The sequence below is a fragment of the Capsicum annuum genome, chromosome 5 (genome assembly GCF_002878395.1).
Source record: "Capsicum annuum cultivar UCD-10X-F1 chromosome 5, UCD10Xv1.1, whole genome shotgun sequence".
In the NCBI taxonomy this organism is placed as follows: domain Eukaryota; kingdom Viridiplantae; phylum Streptophyta; class Magnoliopsida; order Solanales; family Solanaceae; genus Capsicum; species Capsicum annuum.
In genome coordinates, this window is record NC_061115.1 from 132,861,464 (window position 1) to 132,884,323 (window position 22,860).

General features: G+C 38.0%; 1 protein-coding gene across 2 annotated transcripts in view; it reads left to right on the top strand.

Annotated features, from left to right (window-relative positions):
* Nucleotides 1–17,077, top strand: part of LOC107870739 — a 41,440-nt gene extending 24,363 nt beyond the window's left edge. The window contains exons 5-6 of one of the 2 annotated variants that reach the window (XR_007055900.1): nucleotides 16,433–16,516; nucleotides 16,591–16,719. Coding sequence is in view for 1 of the 2 variants with exons in the window: in XM_016717355.2 (XP_016572841.1) it covers nucleotides 16,433–16,516; nucleotides 16,591–16,647 (141 nt within the window). In the remaining variant the exon portion in view is untranslated. Of the gene's footprint in view, nucleotides 1–16,432; nucleotides 16,517–16,590 lie in introns of both variants that reach the window. The other variant, XM_016717355.2, reaches the window with a different exon arrangement.
* Nucleotides 17,078–22,860: the final 5,783 nt, after the last annotated feature.

A 22,860-nucleotide genomic window follows, 5' to 3' on the forward strand; every position in this document is an offset into this window, starting at 1 on the left:
TGGTCGGTTTTTTTTTTTCTAACGCCAAACCAATCAAACCAAATCATAAGTCGGTTTTTTTTCTCGGTTTGGTTTGGTTCGTCGGTTCGGTTTGACTTGACGGTTTGGTCTGTACACCCCTAATTATCACTTTGTGAGAGAGAAGATGCTTTTGATCAGCTTGTAGATATTTTCACCAAGTCCCTCACTGGTCCTCGTATTAATTACATTTGTATCAAGCGCGGTACATATGACTTGTATGCACCAACTTGAGTAGGAGTGTTAGAATATGAGCAGGAATAGGAATATTAATGTCAGTGTCCTAGTTGGAAAAAGAGTAACGTAGTGTCTACAAATAGGATCTCAATGTAATAATTTAGAGAGAACAATTCAATAATATTTTTCTCCTATGTTTCTCACAATTTGAATTGTTGTATCTATATTATTACACAGACCATATTTATAGACACTATATTAGATTCCTTTTCCAACTAGGGAACTATATTACAATCCTTTTCCAAATAAGATTCTAGATATTATTTCTGTTGCTACTCCTATTCTAACAAATACAACATTTGGTTTTCAGTATTGAAATCTAAGTTATCCTAAACTTAACATGGAAATGCTATATCAATAAAGATTTAGTGGAATAATAAAGACTTGACAAGTGCACTTAGCCATGGTTTTGGTATGTTAGTAAGTTTGACCATGGAAATGATAAAGGAGCAGATTGATATGAAAAAATTATCTAATACTAGATATGTGATCTTAAGTACATGAATCAGAGATCGAGTGAACAAAAGATGAAGTGTGTGTTAGGCATGTTGAGTTATCGGTATGTATGAAGAGTAGACGCGAGAACAATCATCCTCGACTTCAAAGCAAGAAAGAAAGCAAGTTTAGCGAACTTGACTTTTTCTTTAACCTCTCGGCTTCGAGAAGTCGTGGGCCCAGACACTCAAAGGAATGGACGAGGGCCCGCACACGCCAGGTCTTGGAAAGTTTGTGTTTTGAAAAAGAGGCATCTCCATGAAGCAGCAAAAAGGACCCAGGCAAAGCATTTCCTGTTTCTTCCAAATCATTCCCGCAGGAGATACGGACCAAATTTCGCCATTTCTCACAAAAGCCCGTTCGATCCAATACAAAAATCTATTGGTTCTGTTAAACTACAGCATAGTGTAGAATCTAGATCCTTTGATCGAGCCCCATTTCTTTTAGATAGAAAGGTTTTCCTTTGCTATCGGTCTCGGCGAGCCCGGTCTCGGTGAGCCAATAACATAAGGAGAAAGTTAACATCCATGATGCTGATCTTGAGTCGCCATCCGAGTACGAATACCTTCGTTTAAGAGAATAGGTATGTATGAGGGAGACAGGTGAAGACTTAGCTACCTTGAGTTTTAGAACTTACTTTAATTAGTAATTTAAAGTATAATGATTTTATTTCTTGATGGGGCACCCTAATTCTTTGTTATGTCCGCATTAGCGATGCGAGATGGAACTCTTAGATATCCTAGCATATGGTCGTGACATGTCCATTTGTACTATTGTGTGTCCTACATTGGTTCTCCTCAAAACGAGATCCTCTTGGAAGAATTTAATTCTTCAACGAAGTAAACATTAGGGAACTACAAATTCTTTGTTTCAATTGTTTTTTAGGAGTGAAATTTGGAGATTTGATTCCAAATTCAGGATATCATAAAACCTTTCGAGGGAATTAATTTTGCTTATGTGGGTTTGGGAAAGAGTGGTAGAGTGGAAGTTGAGGAGGATCGTGACTATTTTCGAGAATCAGTTTCGATTCAAACTAGGTTGCTCGACTATCGAGGGGCGATTCATCTCGTGAGAGATTATTAGAGCAGTGTATGAAGAGAAAGAAGGACCTTCACATGGTCTTTATCGATCTAGAGAAGGCGTACGACAAAGTTCCTAGGGAGGTTCTTTGGAGGTGCTTGAAGGCTTAAGGTTTTCCAGTGGCATACACTAGGTCGATAGGGTTGCACTAGGGAAAGACTCTTAGATCATTTTTATTCACCTTGGAAATGGCTGTATTGATGTGACATTCAAAGAGAGGTGTTGGTGTATATGTTTTTTGCAGATAATCTAGTTCTAATTGATGAGACTCCGGGAGGGGGAGGGGGTCGTTAATGATAAGTTGGAGGTTTGGAAACAAACACCTGAGTCTAAACGGTTTAGGTTGAGTAGGACTAAGACAGAATAATTAGAGTGCAAGTTCAGTGATTGGACGCATGAGGCTGACGTGGTAGTAAAGTTGGATTCCCAAGCCATTGGAAGGGAGATAGTTTCAAGTACCTTGGGTCTATGATACAGGGAATGGAGAGATTGATGAGGATGTCGTACACCGTATTGGTGCATGGAGGATGAAATGAAGGCTTGTTTTTGGAGTTCTGTGTGATAAGAAGGTGCCTCCTAAACTAAAAGGCAAGTTCTACAGAATAGCAGTCCGATCGGCTATATTGTATGAAGTGGAGTGTTGGCCAGTTAAGAGCTCTCATATCCAAAAGTTAAATGTGGCGGAGATGAAGATGTTGCGATGGATGTGTGGACTTACTAGGAGAGATAGGGTTAGAAATGAGATTATTCGAGAGGTGATGAAAGTGACTTCGGTGGAAGACAAGATGCGGGAAGTGAGGTTGAGATTGTTCGGGCATTTGATGGGGAGGTGCATGGATGCCTTAGTTCGGAGGTGTGAGAGGTTGGTTATGGATGGTTTCAGGCGGGTTAGAGGTAGGTCGAAAAAATATTGAAGGGAGGTGATTAGACGTGAGCAGTTACAGCTTACGGAGGACATGACCCTAGATATGAAGGTGTGGAGGACGCGTATTAGGGTAGAGGGTTAGTAGCTGGGAGTGCATCCTTGCTAGTAGGTATGAGTGCTTTCTTTGTAGTCGGGCCAGTGGTCATAAGTGCTATCCATGTGTCTGGTAGTTTTCTGTTCATATTGTTTTGTAACTACTCTGTGGGTGTCTTGGTTCTGTTATTATTTATTGTTGTGTTATTCCATTTTTGTTTTTACTATGTCTTTTTACTGTTTGGTGTCCCAAGTCGGGGGTCTATTAGAAACAACCTTTTACCTCATCTGAGGTAGTGGTATTGGTATGGACTGCGTACACTACCTTCCCAAGACCCACTTTGTGTGAATACACTGGGTATGTTGTTGTATGTCTCATGATGATTGAGTAGAAATAAGCTAATTGGGGCGAATGATATGGTTGATGGTGCTATATGGACCCATTAGAGATAGGTACATGGGACTAAGCCGAAGAGATTAGACTTATCGGATGCTAAGTTCATCTTGTTGAGACTAAGTTTTGGTTTGGTTTGTTGATCAATTTCGTGATAAAGCTGATACAATGTTGAAGAGTGTGAATGAACTACTTTCCAAACTTGCAAGAAAATATTTTCGGTGACTCTAAGCATTTAGACTCCAATGTTTTTCATTAGTGTCTCTGATATCACGTGAAATAAGATGCAAAATTTGTTATTATTCTTAATTGTAAAATTCAATACAAAGTGGCTGCTTTACGGGAAACTTGGGAGTTGTTCGTCTCTTTTTTCTTCTTTTAATCCAGAATTCCTTGAGTCCACTGGTGCATGGTTCAAAATTCGATAGATAATAGTCTGACCTTGTCCTTCTCTACTTAAACTTTTGGCTTTTATCCATGGTAGAGTTTGAACCCCTACATGCGCCTAACCTATACATCACACACTGTGCTCTTTCAATTGGACCAAAGTTGTGGGAGCATTGTTTGTCTATTTTAGTTAGTTACTTTATGTACAAACACTGTATTGGTACAAAGTAATCTCCTAATTTACATATTAGAATATTCTACAGTATTCCTTTCAACAAATATAGATATTTCTACCAGTTAGCGAGGATCTAGTTCAATCAGAGAGTCAAAATCGTATACAACTAAAATTGGCATGCATGTTTCTTGAAGAGATATCATTTTGTCTCGGGGGAATGTGGGAGGTATTCTAGTTCTATGGGATGATAGGAAACTAGAACGCTTGGAGGTCAACAAAGAGGAGTTTATGATTGGCGGTGAAATTTAAAAATAGTGGTAATGGGATGGAATGGGGTTTTGGGGGAGGAGTCAAGGTTTTCTTTTAGGAGTTAGGGTCAGTGATGGAAAGGTGGGATATTCCTAGGGTGTTGAGGGGTATTTTAACACCATAAGATACCAGGAGGAGAGGTTAGGGTGTATGATGTTCTCCTGGGTCTTGAGGAGTTCTCGGAGTTTATCGATAATCATCTGCTTATTGATTTATCTTTGTCAGGTGTTGTTTTTTTATTAGGTCCAAATTAGAGGACTCAAACGTAAATCCCGACCGGAGAGATTCCTCTTACCTCCTTCATAGGAGGAGTTGGCACTAAGTGTGATCCAATTCCCTCTGATCGAAGACAATTAACCTATCATGTTGGATGGTGGTAGGGGTAGAAGGTTGAGATCTCTTTTCAAATTTAAGAACATGTGGTTGCCAGCGCATTGTGTTGGAGATAAGAGTGGCCCAGTGGTGGAATAACTATTTCGTAGTGGGGAGACAATCTTTTAGGCTTGCCGAAAATTGAAGATGCTTAAGAATGACATAAGTGTGTGCAATAAGGATGTGTTTCGAAGGGTAGAATTGAAGACTAAGGAGATCATGAATGAGGCATAGGGGGGAGGGAGGTTAAAAATAATAAAGATGGGTAGGGCGTTAAGTGGGAGACAAAAGGATATGAAAGAAGTTTTGAAAGGGGAACTAGCTTTTTTGTCTTTGGCCCAGGAGACTGGTTGGAAGCAAAAATTATGGGTTGTGGTGGGAAGAAGGGGATTCTAGTGCGAAATTTTTCCACATGGCAGCTGATAGGAGGGAGGAATTTGATAGAGTCAGTGATGGTTAGGGGGAGCTACATGTGGGGGAGTTGGAAGTAGAGAGAGCAACTATTCAATTCTATGAACATATGTTCAAAGAGGTTGTGAAGTGGAGGCCTAGTTTGGGCGGGGTAGATTTTAATCAAATTGAAGGGGGAGGGGGGGATAATAGTTTGTGGTTACACAGGGCTACTGAGGAGGAAAAGGTGTGTGCGGGTGACAAGGCATTAGGTCCCGATGGCTTTACTCGGGCTTTCTTACAACATTGCTGAAGCACAGTTAAATTTGTGTTTTGCGACTACTTTTGAGTTCCAAGAGAGGGGTATATTAGAAAGAAGCCTAAATGATTCGTTCATTGTCATTATTTTTAAGGGGCTTCTAGCATCACAGACTATAGTCCGATGCAGACATAGATAACCATGTCGGATATGTTGATGAGAAGCTCTCTAGAAAAGAAAACCCTAGTTTCCAAATCAATCCACCATTGGTTTTGATGGACATCCGATTTTTGTATCATTCATGTTTTTTTTTTTGGGCTTTTTGGGGGGGGGAGCTGACTTTTGCTTTGTTTTGTTGTTTGGATTTGATTTTTATTAATAAAATCGACTTCTTAGCCATTTTATTTTTATAGAATTTAAAAGTTTTGGACGAGATCGTCTCTTCTTCGCTAAATGCTTTTTGAAGGACGGTAAGTTCTGATGCATCTTTGGTGGCCAATGAAGTGGCAGATTCTAAGAAAAGAAAAAGGTGTATCGGGTTCTTTGCTAGTTAGATCTTGAGAAGGATTGTGATTTTTGAAGTGTGGTCATCTCATCTAAAAGATTAAGCTGTTAGAGAGAGCACACTTCTGTTATTTAATTGTATTCTCAACACGCCACCCTCACATGTGGGCTTCATATTTTTCATGGGCCAAGCACGTGAAAATTCTTTTTTGATAATGGGTGGTGGTGACATTCGATCCCATGACCTTTTCTTTCTCTGATACGATATTGAACTGTGTGGCTATCTCATCTAAAAACTTTAATTATTAGAGTTAACACATTTTTATTTTTTAATTGTATTATCAACAACGATCATATTAGCCGGAAGTTCCTGGATTTCTTTCCGTTGAAGAGGGGGGTTTTTGGGAGAAATGGAGGAAGTGGCTCAATTTTTGCATCTCTTCTGTGAGATACTTAGTTTTGTCGAATGGCAAACTGTGCGGTTCCTTGGTAGCTCCAAGGGTCTCGGACATGGAGATCCTTTATTACCTATGCTTTTTATCTTGGCGATGGAAGCTTTGAGCAAGATGGTGGACAAAGCTGTTTTAGGAGGACATATCAATGGGTTTAAGGTTGTGGTCAGTACAATTAAGTTTGATGTTTTGCGACTGTTGTTGAGTTCCAAGAGAGGGGTATATTAGAAAGAAGCCTAATGATTCGTTCATTGTAGGGGTTTCTAGCATCATAGACTATAAGACTGATGCATATGTAGATAACCATGCCGGATATGCTGACGGGAAGCTCACCAGAAGAGAAAACCCTAGTTTCCAAATCGATCTACCATTGGCTTTAGTGGACATCCGATTTTTGTATTATTTTAGTTTCCTTTTTTTGGACTTGCCCAGACTTTTTGGGGCTTCTTTTTTTTTTTTGTGTGGGGGGGAGGGCTGATGTTTGCTTTGTTTTGTTGTTTGGATTTGATTTTTATTAATAAAATCGGCTTCTTGGCCATTTTATTTTAAATAAAAATAGACTTTAAAAGTTTTGGACGAGACTGTCTCTTCTTTACTGATTGTTTTTTGAAGGAAGATAGGTTCTAGATGCATCTTTGGTGGCCAATGAAGTGGTAGATTCTAGGAAAAAACAAGGTGTGCCGGGTTCTTTGCATGTAGATCTTGAGAAGGCTTGTGATTGTTGAAGTGTGTGGTCATCTCATCTATAAGATTAAGTTGTTAAGAGAGTACACTTTTATTAGTTAATTGTATTCTCAACACGCTACCCTCACATGTGGGCTTGATTATTTTTCATGGCTGAGCACGTGAAAATTCTTTTTTGATAATGGGTGGCGGTGACATCGATCCCATGATGATGTTGAATTGTGTGGCTGGCCATCTCATCTAAAAACATAAGTTGTTAGAGTGAGCACATTTTTACTTTTTAATTGTATTATCAGCAATGATCATATTAACCGGAAGTTCCTGTATTTAATTCTGTTGAAAGGGAGAGGTTGTGGGGGGTTAGGGAGAGATGGAGGAAGTGGCTGAATTTTTGCATCTCTTCTGTGAGATAGTTTGTTGAGTGGCAAACTGTGCGGTTCATTGGTAGCTCCAAGGGTCTCAGACAGGGAGATCCTTTATTACCTATCTGTCCTTGATTACCTATGCTTTTTCTCTTTGTGATGGAAGCTTTGAGCAAGAAGATGGACAAAGCTGTTTTAGGAGTACATATCAATGGGTTTAAGGTTGTGGTTAGTTGTGTTGGTACCTTTTCGAACTCTCATCTTTTGTTTGCAGATGATACTCTGGAGATGTGTGATGCGGATGGGATTCAACTGGATTACCTTGACATGTGTTAGCTTGGTTCCAGGTAGTGCCGTGGCTTAGAATTAACCTAAGAAAATGTGAGATCATTCATGTTGGTGCAGCAGATAACATTGACTTGCTGGCCCAAGTTTTGCATTGTGGGTAGGGGTTCTTGCAACTACCTACCTCGGATTATGTTTAGGAGCATCGATTAAAGATATCAGTATTTGAAACTCGATCATTTAGAGGGTAAAGAAAAGGCTAACGAGTTGGCAGAAAGAATACTTGTCCAAAGGTGGGAAGTACCGTGTATCCCTACATATTGCATGACCCTGCTCAATCTCCTATTTCTGTTACAGTAAAGTTAAAAAAGTTTGCAAAGAAATTCTATTTGGGATGCGGCTGATGGGGCAAAGAAGTTTCACTTGGTTCAGTGGAAACCGTGACAGTGGGGAGAACTTGAGTTTTATGATTTGAAGGTTTTAATACATCTCTTTTGGGGAAGTGATTGTGGATATTTGGGGTGGAGGGAAAAGCTTTATGGAGAGAGGTGATGACAGACAAATATGGAGTAATGGAAGGTGATGCAGAACTAATGTGATTACTATGTCTTTCAAGTGTGGTGTGTGGAGGAATATAATGAAAGGAATGAGATGTTTTTAGTGACAATATTGCTTTGAAGGTTAGGGAAGGGAATAGAGGTAGTTTTGGGGACAAAAGTGGTGTGGGGGTTCCGTGCTAAAGGATGATTTCCCTGTTTTGTATATGGTCTCTTGCCAAAGAGAATGGACTCTTCACTTTGTTAGGGGGGGGATACATGGGTTGAGATTTTTTGGGATCTGAGATTCAGGAGGGATTTCCAGGATTGGAGGTAGCTGAGCTTCTGAGATTGCTAGAATTACTTCATAAGCAGTACGAGCCTGTTGATAGACTCGATGTTTTGTGCTGGGAGGTGGGGAGTAACAAAATGTTCTCTTTTAAGTCCTCCTATGAAAAGTAGTTGGTTAGGCCGGAAGATAGTTTTCCTTTTGATTCGGCTTGGATTCCTAGGGTGTGCCAAGGAAGGTGTGCTTCTTCACTTGGTCAGCTGCTAGAGGGGTGATCTTGACGAGGGAGAATCATAGGAAATGGAAGGTTTTCTATATTAGTTGGGTTGGTTTCCTTTGTAAGGAGGCATGTAAGGACATGAGTCTTATTCTGCGATATTGCAATCTAACAATGTTGTTATGGTGGGATATCATTAGGTAGTTATGCATTTCATGGGCAATGCCAAGATCCGTGAAAGAGTTGATGTTCAGTTGGAAGACTGATGCCAGGAGAAGACGACACAGGACTTGGCATGTTGCTTCTCTTGCTTAATGTGTAGGTCATTTGGAGAGAGAAATAGGAGGCCATTTGAAGGGACGAAGATGAGCTTTGCTCAACTGAGTAGTCTCCGCTCCCTCATTTTCTTTTGGCACCCATGTAGCTCCTATTTGTATGGAGGATTGGATATCTTTTGGAGAGAACCATATTTTGTAGGTTTCTCCTCTTTGGGTATACCTCTTGTATACGGCCATCTCGATCTTGTTAATTATTTATGAAATACTTTACTTGATCAAAAAAAGGAAAATTCTGTTAATGGAAAATCTCACAAATCTCAAGCATCTCATCCTTATATCTTCAACTTCACTTTCTCTTGGAATTCAAATGACAAATTTCATTTCACAAATGGACTGAAACCAGATATTGCAAGTCACTTATTTGTACAAGTTGGTCTCATATCTGATTTCCTTTAGTCAAGATCATTTCATTGATGTTACACTAAGATGTAATAGTCCAACTTTTTTTGGTTTCATAAGTGGAGATCATTTCATTGATATTGCACCTGGATGTTTGTAAACAATAATTTACGAAGTGAATGATGTGGTCGACCACCATTATCTGTGAAGTTAATCCAATCATTCTATGAAACTTGTTATTATTCTGCACACACTGGAGCTTTTTATTTCAGGACATGTGGCTTTTATTAAGTCCCAATCCCACACAAACAAACTCCCATTTTCTCTTGAATCTCTTTCCGTCTTCTCTTGTATCTCTTTTTACTTCCCAGGCCTTCCTTCTTGGACCTTATTTTTTGTCCCACTTTTCTCTCCAATATCAATTACGTGTGAGTTCAACCACAAAAATCTAAAGAAACTAAGTAATGAATGAAAAACATGGCAAGAAAAAGACACACAACATATTACAGCAAAATGTAAGAATTAGAGGTAGTTGAAAACTGAGGGAAATAATAAGTAGGTTATTTGACAAAAAAGGTGATATTTGTTCTATTTCTGTTTCATCTTTTGCTAGTTTCAGCGATAGTTGCTAAAATACTTTTTAGTAAAAATCAGTTTGAGGCAAATCAAAGGGCATGAATATAATACTTACTGGAAAGAGAAAAATGGAACAGCATAAATAAATTCCTTAAGAAACAATACTTAGCCATGAAATCTTTTTCTAATTGTTGTATTTTCACTTTTGGCATATGATAAATACGAAATCATTGAAATATGCCAAAAAGAATATCAAACCCATCTTATTTTAAGATTCTTGACAGTTGCATGAACCTAAATAAGATCCATCCATGATTTAATAGTGTTAAGTTAAAATAGATAAAAATAATGGAGATGAAAGATACAACAACAAACTATGCCCTTTCAAATATAAGAGGAGCTCAAGATAAAAGGAACTTGGGTGTGTGAGGAGGGGCTGACTGGGGTAGTAGAAATAGTTGAAAGAGAAGGTTTGAAAAATAAATACTATAATAAAGGATTTTGTTTGTGAGGTGGGATCAGGACCCACAAAAACAGTTATCAACAATATAAGTCATAAAATTTTTCTCATTCTTCTAAAAGTTGGTCATAAACTTATGGTCCATCCTTTCTAGTTTATGTAACCCTATTTCCTTTGAAGTTTGTTTAGAAAAGAATGATCCCTTTCTAAATCTGGAAACAATTTAACTTAAACTTTCCATTTTACCCCTAATAACAAGTTTTATAGTCACACAACTATTATGATATGTTTAAAACCAACAACAACAACATATCTAGTGAAATCCCACAAAGTGGGTCTTGGATATGTTAAGACCACAAGTTTCAAATGTGTGATAGGCACACAAATATTATGATATGTTTAAAACCACATTTTTTGAGAACTCTTCCCTTATTTCTTAAATGCCATGCTTAGTCAAACAAATTTGCATAACATGATACGGAGGGGGACCGCCTAACTAGTTGAACCATTCTCTTATAGAACGGGTAAGCCGCAAAAGAATGTTCCTTGCTTCCAGCTATCCTCATGAGTCATTTTTGTTGTAATCTGTCTCTCGATAAGAAGCTTTCTTTTGATCCGGGTTAATCTCGTCTTCTTGAAGAATTACGGATTCCTAAACCTAGTAAGGGAAAGCGATTCTACTCCAATTGCATTCATCAGTTGGATGAGAGTAAGCATAGAAAGGAATCTGCTGCGCACCTCTATTCCTCTTTTTCCGCTTATTCATCTTCTTTGGAGGATACATATATAGATAGTGAGTAGGCATGGCAGGAAAGCCAGTAAGAGCAACAAGCTAATTCCCAATTACACTCCTTCAATTCTTTCGAATTCATTGGATCATTTCCCTCTCTTCCTCTTTTTTAAAGGTAACCATCCAGTCTTGGAAGTGAGGGTCTTGCAATCATTCCAATCCCTCTACTCTAGTATTAGCAGTTTCCTGAAGCCATTCTGCTATCGCAGCAATGTCGGAATACCCCTTTCTAAATAAACCGACAATAATCGTTCACGAGCCCCAGAAATGACCGCAACTCGGTCACGGAAGTAGGCACCTCCCACTCCCTTATGGCAGACACCTTGGCCTCGTCCATCTTGATTTGGCTTATGACATGCCCCAAGAAGTCTACCTCCTTCTTAACGAACGAGCACTTCTTTTTCTTGATGTATAATTGAGTAGTTGGAAGATTTTACGTAGATGCTCCACTTGCTCCTCCGGGGTATTACTATAAATGACTATGTCATCCAAGTATACCACCACGAACTCATCAAGGTATGGCTGGAAAATCTTATTCATAAGAGTGCAAAACGTGGCTGTCGGTTGTTAACCGATTGGTCGTAGGTTTGAATCCCACTTGGGGAGATTTTTGAGTTATCGCTTTTCTGACCTAACGCTTGCCTCTGGTGGTGTCCTTCTCCTTTGTTTCTAAACTAGCAGAATCGTGGGACATCAAAAGCGGTAAGTTGATTGTTATATATTTTGAGCTCCTAGAAAGAATTTCTTGTATGACAATGGAAACTGACAATGGAAGAGGTGCATTAATGTTTTAAACTTAATTACACAAGGTATTTGTGTTGGAAAAAGTTTAAAATAGTAGATGATTATGGACATATGTATGGAACTATATTAATTTTTTTGTAAAAAAAGATTGGAGCTATATTTCAAATTTCATTAGTAAAATGTATTGGTTTTCGTGGCCCCATAGCTTTGGTTCAACTGTAAAGGTACTATAGCACAGGATGTGGGGTCGATGCATGTCGCGACTTAGAATCCTTCTTTGAATCAAGTGTGATACTTAAGCAAAGAAGACTAGAGGAGCGAATCCATTACCCACCGAGTTTCAAAGTTGCAAATGATGATTTCTCAGTTACAAAAAGTCGTTGGTTGTCGTGTCAATGTTTTGTGTCGTACATTTTCGGGAAATATTTTCTTATGTCTCCATCTGTGCTAGAAACGTTCATTCTTCTTATACAAAATAAGACCTTAAAAGGGATTTTTTTTGTTTTCTCGGCACAACTGATCGAAAAGTTGACTATGATCAGACTAATGCTATAAGATTAGTTATGCAATGTAGAGATTAGTTATGCAGGGGTTTGTTATTCTGGGTTATGTAAGGTTTAGCTACTCATGTATTACAATCCATGTATTAGTTATTCCATCTTTAGCTCACATAAAATAATGAGTAAAAATATTATTATCCTCCTAAAGTTGGACCCTTTTTTCAAAAAGACACTTGAACTTTGCGGGTGTCCTAATACCCTCCTAAACAATTTTGAACCAATACTATTACATCATTTTAAAGCCACCTGTCATGGAGCATGAGTTTACTCTCTTAAAAGTCCGTGCAGAATCTAAAAAAAGAATTTCAACTTTATTTTTACAAGTTTTCCCTTCTAAAAGTATTTTTCTATTTTTCTTATATATTTTAACTTTATTTTCTTATTCTTTTTCCTTTTCTTTCATCCTTCTTCTTAAAGTTCTTGTCATCTCTGATGGACCTTCCATATTCAATGCCCCATAATTTTCGCTGCTAACTCTACTCACCTTTTTTTACTATCACCATGTTTACTTTCTTCAATTTCAAGTTCTTATTTTCAATTTTTTTTAACATTTTGAACAACTTTAAAAAACCCAATATATTTCAAGATGATTAGGAGTATTATTTTCTTATTTACATTTCAATAAGCTATTTATGGATTTTAGGAAATTCACTGATTCATTTTACAAAAAAATTCAATTTTGATATTATTTTTCTCAAAATCTTCATTGCTAAAACTATATAAAAATTAGATAAATTAATTAATGAAGATTTTAAAATATCAAAGTTTATTAGATAAAGGATGATGAATTTCATATTAATAACTTAATCAAAGTTGAGAAAGTGCTAAAGAAATTTTTTATAAAGGCACTTTCTAATTGCCGTGTAAATGGCCAGCGGGAATGGAGAGGTTTTGTGGAGAAGAAGGAAAAGAAATATGAAGCTAAAGAGGATTGGTTGTAGAGGAAACACGTGGAGTGGGATGATTGGTGGAAAGGGAAAAGAAAGTCAAAAAGTAAGAGGAAAAATAAAGAAAAAAATGTAAAGAAAAAAATTAAAAATGAAAAATATGTATTTTTTTATTAAGTCAGACGTGTCAAATTTTAATGAAACTAAGATTCATGCAAAAATGATGCAGTAAAACAGTTCAAAATTGTTTAGGGGGTATTAGGACACCCGTAAAGTTTAAGTGTCTTTTTGAAAATTTGGGACAACTTCAATGGTGTATTTATGTCTTTTCTCTAAAATAATATAAAAATTGAGTCATAACTTATGCCAAGTTGGTTGAGAGTAAGGATGAAGAGGAGAAACGGGTGAACAAGGAGAAGTACAAGTTATCTAGGAAGGAGACTAAGTTAGCAGTTATGGCTGCTAGGACAACAACATTTGGAAGCTTGTATGCGGGATTAGAAGAGAGGCGTGGAAAAGTGGTTGTATAGTCGTGCTAAGGCTAGGGAGCAGAAGGATCGTGACCTCGACCAAGCGAAGTGCATTAAGGGGGAGGATGATAGAGTACTAGTAGAGGATGTTCACATTAAGAGAAGATGACAGTCGTATTTTCATAGACTCTTTTATGATGAGGGGGACAGAGGGATTGTATTAGGGGAACTGGAGTACTCAGAAGAGTGTCGTGATTTCAATTATTGTAGACGTTTTAAGGTTGAGTAAGTCAGAGAGGCTATTCGCAGGATGCGAAGGGGTAGGGCGATGGGGCCTAACGAGATTTCGCTTGATTTTTGGAAGTATACTGGCGGGATAGGTTTAAGGTGGTTGACCAAATTGTTTAACAACATTTTCAAGACTGCGAAAATGTCCGAAGCTTGGAGATGGAGTACTATGATTCCTTTATATAAGAATAAGGGTGACATCTGGAGTTGCAACAATTACTGGGGTATTAAGTTGTTGAGTCACACAATAAAGATTTGTGAGAACGGAGGTTTAGGAGAATCATGTTTATTTTTGAGAATCAGTTTTGATTTATGCCCGGTCGCTTGACGACAGAGGCAATTCACCTAGTGCAGAGACTGGTGGAGCAGTATAGGGAGAGGAAGAGGGATTTATACATGGTGTTCATCGACTTGGAGAAGGCATACGACAAAGTCCTTAGGGAGGTTCTTTGGAGATGCTTGGAGGTGAGAGGGATCTCGGTGGCGTACAACAGATCGATTAAGGACATGTATGATGGAGCAAAGACTCGGGTGAGGACGGCGGAAAGATATTCAGAACATTTCATTGTCTTGATAAGGTTGCACTAGAGATAGACTCTTAGCCCGTTTTTATTTTCCTTGGTGATGGATGCATTGATGCAACATATTCAAGGAAAGGTGATGGATGCATTGATGCAACATATTCAAGGAAAGGTGCCTTGGAGTATGTTATTTGCGGATGACGTAGTTTTAATTGATGAGACGTGGGGGTGAATGATAAATTGAAGGTTTAGAGACAAAACCTACAGTCTAAAGGGTTCGGGTTGAGTAGGACCAAGACGGAGTACATGGAGTGCAAATTTAATGACTTGAGGCAGGAGGACGAGGTAGCAGTGAGGATAGATTCCCAGTTTGTTTATAAGAGGGATAGTTTTAAGTATCTTGGGTCTATGATTCAGGGGAATGAAGAGATTAACGAGGATGTCTCTCACCTTATTGGAGCTGGATGAAATGGAGGCTCTTCTCGGGAGTATTGTGTGATAAGAATGTGGCTCCCAAGCTTAAAGATAAATTCGACTGAGCGACAGTCCGTCCGGCCATGATGTATGGAGCGGAGTGTTGGCCAGTCAAGAACTCCCATATTCAAAAGTTGAAGGTGGAGAAAATGAGGATGTTCCGTTGGGTGTGTGGACTTACTAGGGGAGATAGGGTTAGGAATGAGACTATCTGGGAGGAGGTGGGACTGACTTCGGTGGAGGACAAAATGCGGGAAGTGAGGTTGGGATGGTTTGGGCATGTGATGAGGAATGACACGGATGCCCCAGTTCGTAGGTGTGAGAGGTTAGCTTTGAATGGTTTTAAGAGGGGTAGAGGTAGACTGAAGAAATACTGGAGGGAGGTGATTGGACGTGACATGGAGCAGTTACAACTTACTGAGGACATGACCCTAGATAGGAAGGTATGGAGGACGCTAATTAGGTTAGAGGGCTAGTGCATGTGGGTGAGTCGTAGCCAGTAGTTAAGAGTGCTTTGCTGTAGCCGGGCTAGTAGTCTTAGGGCTGTGTACATAGGTTGGAGCTTCTAGTTAGGAGGGTTTGGGTGTGGTGGGTGCCTTTGGTTTGTTAGTATATAGTATTACTTTGTGGGTGTCTTAATTTTGTTTTTCCATCTTGTTTTATGTTTTATTACGACTTTGTTTACTGTCCTTTGTCTTGAGCCGGTGGTCTATCGGAAAAAACCTCTCTACTTCTTCGGAGGTAGTGGTACGGATTGCATATATTTTACCCTCCCTAGACCCCACTATGTGGGAATATACTGGGTTTGTTGTTGTTGTTGTTGTTGTCATAACTTATACATGTTTTTATTTATGCGGGTTTGTAAAATGATAGCCATACAGTGTTTTTGATTGCTGAATTTTATATAAAGCAACTAAAAAGCTACCATACATGATATTAACTATGTTAGTTTTAATACATTAATAAGTTTTTTCAGTTTCAAAATAAAAAACATTAATAACTTTCTTTCCAACCAGCAACCAAACAACCCCCAAGTAATTTTTGGGCTAGAACTAAGTTGCTCGGACTCTCCAAAAATGTTGCCACACCCGTGTCGGATCTTTCAAAATGTAGAACATTCTACATTTGAAGGATCTGACACACCAATGACATTTTTGAAGAGTCCAAGCAATATAGGGCTAGAATACCTTAAGCTGGTGTTGGAACCTGCTAGTCTGGGGTTTTGAGCCTCTTTCCTTTTCGACAACTGTTGGTGCATGGTGAGGATTTAAGGACAATGCAAGAAATTTAACGCATAAGCAGGTTAGCAGCTTGTATGATGAATAGCAGGTATCAGCAGAGATACTAATGGGCAAGCACAAAATCCCCCTTTTCTACTGTTCAGTATGTATCTTGGTTCTTTTGTACGTGTTGTTTTTCTTTCAACTCCTTTAACAGTATAGACATATGCTATTATGGGAACCTAATTAACAATACACATTGTGTGTGTGCATGAGAATTTGAAGTGGATTGAACCTTAATGTGTGCGTGTGAAGGAGAACTAGATTGAACCATATCTTAAGGTATTTCTGCTTCTATTCAGGGCCAGGTGAGGCAGAAGCTATCTTCCGGGGGAAAATATGTATCAGTAAATATCGGGCCCATTCAAGTTGTTTCTAGTGAGCAGGTATATCCTTCGGCCTTTGCACCTTAAATTTGTCAATCCATAATCCATTTTATGACATGATTGCCCTCGTCCAGGTTCAAGCTGTATATGAGGCCATGAAAAGAGATGTTAGGATGAAATACTTTCTGTAAACTACTTTCTTCACTACCTTTGTATATAATGGCAATACCTAAGAAAGTATGTCGTTTTGTACTTTAGTTTAACCTTGTTTTTCTTTTATATATATATATATATATATATATATATATATATTCATTGAACCCAACATTCTTACTGGATTTTTGGGAACAAGTGTGGAGGTAATTTGTAATGTAAGAGTCCTTTTATGTGCTGACACCAGACATATGCCTCGCCAGGCTTGAATCCCTGAGAGGCACTTAGGCCTTGGACGTGCACCTTGCATTGAGACGGCGCGGGGTAGATGTGACTTTTAAACCACTGGAAATTCAACCTTAGTAATACCAACCTGTGCTATATGTCTTCGTAGATATACTGTTTGATTATTATATGCGAAATATATATTCATTGAACCCAACATTCTTACTGGATTTTTGGGAACAAGTGTGGAGGGTGATTTGTGTATTTTTTCCTTTAATGTGAGTAAGAGTCCTTTAATGTGTTGACACCTCGATAGACAAGACATACACCTCGCCAGGCTTGAATCCCTGAGAGGCACTTAGGCCTTAGACGTGCACCTTGCATTGAGACGTCGCGGGGTAGATGTGCCTTTAAAACTACTGGAAACTCAATCTTAGTAATACCAACCTGTGCTATATGTCTTCCTAGATATACTGTGTGATTATTATATGTGAAAAATTGAATGAATACTTGTTGATCACTTTGTTTTGATTATTTCTTCACTATTTTTTAAGATTTGACATCTGCAGTTATATATATATAAAAGTCTAGAATCTTCTTTAAATGATAAATAAATTAACAACATAATCGGGAAATTTAGTTGATCTATCTATTCCGTCATGTACAGTTACCACAAGACAAGATTGGATTATTTTAGCTCCCAAAAATCCAAGCCAATAATAGAACCATGTTTCAAGTATATGTAGAAATAAAACTTCACGTTTTGATAGTATGAGAAGTGATTTAGATATGTATTAGGGTCACAAGTAACTCCTATCTCACAGTCAAGTCGAAGCCTCCCATACCGATTGACTTCTTGTAAAGTATCTTCCTACAATCAACTTCAAATGAGCATAACTCCTAGATTCTAAAGTATTTTTGAGCTCAAGACCTATCAAATGATCTATCACATTAAGTTTTGCTTTAATCCTATGTTGGAGTAGAAAGTTATGCTCAGTTTAGCAAAGGGTGTCTGTCTGCCAAAGTGTGATGACCACACATGAGATGACTCGTCAGGTCAAGCCGTTAAGCTTAAGCTGTAAGATCAAAATTTGGTCATTTTGTGACAGTTAGTCAAGGGATTGACGGTCCTTCACCCGAACCGTTAGTCAAAACTGTTTTGAACTGTTATACGTTTTCAAAGGGATTGTTTGATCTTTTTTCACTCTTTTAAGTATAAAACTAGGTCATTTAAGTTGTCCTAAGGCTGAAATATAAGTCTAAAATGCCCCCAAATTTTCCATTAACTCAAAATTCAGTCGACACAAAAAGAAAATAGAGAAAGAGGTGATTTTCTTCTCTCAAAGAAAAATTAGGGTTCTTCAACTTCAATCTCCAAATTCAAAAGTTTCACCCCAAGGTTTCCATCTCCAGGTATGTGGGATTTCATCAATGGGTTTCTTTTCGCCCATTGAGTCCTAAAGTTAACTCAATTCTTCAACTTTAATTCACCATTCAAGCTTAGGGTTAAAATAAAAAAATGTGAATTTCTTTAGTTTTTATGAATATATGAATATATGTTTTCCCATTAATTTGATCATACTCAAAATTATGACATCTCATTATATTGGTAAATTCTTGATTTTAGATTTGAGTTATGAAATTCCTTGTTATGTTCAGATTATTGCATTTTCATGATTAGTTGCATTTTTCAAAGATAGCGGGTTATGAACACCCGATGACCTAGAATATCATGCATTGTCAGTTGATATTCAATTCTTCTTTTCATGATTTAGAGTGCTTTCAGATAAAACACTTATCTTTCAGTTTGAGGATATCACTATTGGTGAGCATTTCAGTATATCAGTATACTTTTAGTTGGGACTAGTGCTTAGCACCGAGAGGATAAGGGTTCAGATAACCTAAGTCCCAAGCTATGTGTCACTGTAGGTTAAAGGGTCCTCATTAGTTGAGAGTGTCTCCCTTGCCTTTATTGGGCTCACGGGTGAATTCACGCCAATCATGGTTCGTATGCTTGACAATGTACAAATACCCTGCCAACTTGGGTTACATATTGGATTCCATGTTACTCACATGATCTATATCGGTTACAGAAACCTCCTACAGTTTAGTCGTAGATCTTTTATGACCTTGTCTCCAATCTATTTAGCATATTGTAGTGTTACGTGTTTATTACTTGATCATAACATCAGTTTATAGATTTAGTCCATGTTTAAGTCATCATGTCACTTTCAACATGTTCATTTTATGTAGTGTATATCTTCTCACATGTGATCTGAGGAGAATTTATGCACTTCAGTGTTGTTATCCGGGCTTGTTTAGGTTTGTTTTGAGGACTTCTTGAGTGCTTAATGAGTCAATAATTATATAATTGAGCATCCATAGTGTTTAAGTACTTGATTACAATGTTTAAGGTGTTTTCCAAACAAGTTTGTACTTAAATTGGTCACTTAGAGTTCAAATGAGAAAACTAGTGTTACTAGCTTGAGCTAGGTGTTCTTCTAGTCGATCTCAATGAATTCTAATGTGTGTAATGGTTTCCTAATGGTATGATTGTGTAATTATATGTGGAACAACTTGTTTATAGTGTTTGAGGTTCAATTGAAACAAGCCAAGAATCAAAACCATGTTTAAGATCAAAAGGGGCAAAACTAGTATTCTCACCTTAAGTTTCTAGTTCACCGTCTTGTATGTTGTATTGTTTTAAGCTTTAATTTGTGGTGTTTGATGCTATAGGATGCTTGGTGAGTTTATGATGATGATATATGGATGATAAACAAGCTGTAAATCCAGTGGAAACATCACAAGGCTTGGAATGGACGAACAAAAACACTAGACAAAATTTAACGTAAAACGAAAATCTTGGATGTCCATGGCGCATAGGGATCTTCCTAAGGGACCCAAAATAGTCTCCGCGATTAGGGCGCGTCGCGCATCCTAGGTACTACGATAAGTGGCACGACCTATACCCATGTCAAAATAGGCAAGAATTGTCCTCCTATAAATAGGACACTTAATGTCACAACCCGAAGTAGGGCCTGGTCGTGACGGACATCCCAAACCATGAAGGCCCGAAACACCCTTCTCTATCTGGTAATCATGCACAACATTCATATAATAAAAGAAGATGCGGAAACATAATCTGCTACGGAAACATGGTCAATTCTGAATTCAACATAAGTATGGAAACTATAAATCAACTACATCTAAATAATAGCTGACTCAGTCTGCGAAATCTCTACTACATGAAAATCTGACAACTGTCTGAAACTGGGACAAGGCCCCCAGTAGACCAAATTGAAATAACTGACATAATCTGAAAAGACAGGCCTTCTGGAATAGAGAAGGCTCACCACTGCACAATCTGATCAATTGTCTGAATTATGTACTGCTTATTTGGACCCTTAGATTGAGTCTCAGAACCTGAGAGGTGGGGGGAGGGGGTCAACACAGATGTACTGGTACGCTGAGCATATCCAAAATAATTATTTATTATTCAACATATATGAGAACAATTTAAAAGAGTTCATAAGCATATCAAATAGTAAGAATTCACATGGGCATTTTAAAGACTCTGTAAAAATCATCTCAACTCTGAGAAATCTGTGTTACTTCGGTGCTAGGTGGTATACCCTACAACTCTGAAAAATTCTATAGGCTATATGGAAATTGCTATTAACTCGGCAGCGAAACCCCCAACCCAAGTGTGCCGCAAGGGTCGGAGTCTTTGAATGTACTACGCCACACAGCCGTCGCCAGCGTACAATAATAATCTACCCGTATCGGCAAATACGATTTCAGGCTAAGAGTTGCTTGAACTCGTGCCTTCTTCGGGTAACCACGTAACCCTCTTTAAGCCCCTTTTTAAAATCTATTAAAACATGCAGTATCTGAAAACATACTTTGAAAACATGCTCTGAAAACTTACTCGTAAAACATACTCTTAAAACATAATCTATTATGGCATAAATACATATGGTATCGTCATACCATTAACTTGTAAGTCACATCTCTGAGCCATTATTAGTCTAACATAAATCTCTGTATTCAAAACACAAGTTTTGAGACCAGTATTTCAATAATTCAATTCAATGAATCTTCTTTTCTCAAACCTCATGTAAACACATGCAATTTTTTGTCATACACACAAGAACATATAGATATCAAGAAACACCCTCTCAACAATTCCAAATCATGTTTAAATGCCAGGATATTGCGAAAACATCTTTCAAATCACAAAACCATAATCTTTAATTCAATACAAGAGGGGGAGTTCATAATTTATACTCTCAACAATCTTAAATCTCAAATTCATACATATACATATATATGTAAATCAATTTAGGGGAAAAGACCACAAGGCCAAAGCAGTAGTAGCATTGAAACTTTTGAAATGCATAATCAATAATATAGTTTTCAAAACCCCCATAAAATACATGTATCAAAACCTTTAAATCATGCTTTAACAGTTTCAAGCCCATGTAGTTCTTAGTATAAACCCCGCGTACCTCGATTATGAAGAATAATGGCTGATCCTTCAAGCCTACAGTTTGGGGATTCGAAATTTTTGATTAATTTCAAAACACCCACAGTTGAATCTTGAGTTTCTTGGAGGAAAAATATATGAACTAGGGTTTTTGTTTTGAGAAAAATCTTGAGAATGTCATATATTCTGCTTGTAGAGGTTTTAATCTACTGTTTGAATGTTTTAAGAGGCTTGGAAAAAGTACAAATTACCCTTGTTAACTTCTAAACGAAGCTGGAAAAAATTAAACTGGGAACCCGATTTTATGGGCTAACGCAATGCGTCACTATCGCAGTGGCTCACTGGAAATTGGCGAATGGGAAATTGGGATCCTCCGCGATGCTCCACTATCACGAGGTCCCACTGGAATTTGACAATTACTAATTAAACCCTCTTCGTGATGCGCTAAACACCAGAATGATGATGTTTTACCAATAGCACATAAAATAGCCATAACTTCTTCACCGAGTGTTTGTTTTGGACGAATCTTATATCGATGAAAAGCTTATTCAGTCATCTACGTAATGAAAAGTTGAAATCTAAGGGATTCCACAAGAAATAAGTATAAATCATTCTAGAAGCCAATGCTTGATATTTTAGGGATAAAATTTAGCTAAGAAAAACTTCGGGGCATTACAATATCCCCCATTGGGAACATTCGTCCCCGAATGTTAACTCGGGATACAGACAAGTCTAATTTTAAGCATACTAAGGCATAGAAAGAATATGGAAAGGATTGTACCTTCCATTTCGTCATCCATTGTATAAAAAAGGTTTGGATATCTAGCTCTCATGTCAACTTCTGATTCTGAAGTAGCTTCTTCAATTTTCTGGTTTCTCCACAACACTTTAACTGAGGATATCTCTTTGTTCCTCAATCTTCTAACTTGGCGATCCAAAATCTCTACAGGCTCTTCTTCATAGGATAAGGAGTTTGTCACTTTGATTTCTTCAATAGGCAATACTAATGAATGGTCCCCAATACACTTTTTCAACATGTATATGTGAAATACCGGATGAATGGAACCCAAACTTGCAGGCACTCTAACTCATACGCAACTTCACCTATCCTTTTCACATTCTGGTATGGTCCTATATAGCGAGGACTCAGCTTACCTTTCTTCCCGAATCGTATGAATCCCTTCATAGGAGAGACTTTAAGAAATACCCAATCACTAACTTCAAACTCTAAGTCTCTTCTCCTTACATCAGCATAAGACCTCTGGCGACTCTGAGTTGTCTTGAGTTGTTCTCTAATAATTTTCACATCCTCCATCACCTGATGAACAAGGTCAGGCCCGAACAACTGGGTCTCGCCCACTTTATACCACCCTATAGGTGACCTATATCTCTTCCCATACAAGGCCTCAAACGGAACCATCTTAATACTGGAATGATAGCTATTATTATTATATGCTAACTCTATTAATGGAAAGTGCTCTACCCAACTACCTTTAAAATCAATCACGCAGGCCCTCAACATATCCTCAAGGGTCTGGAT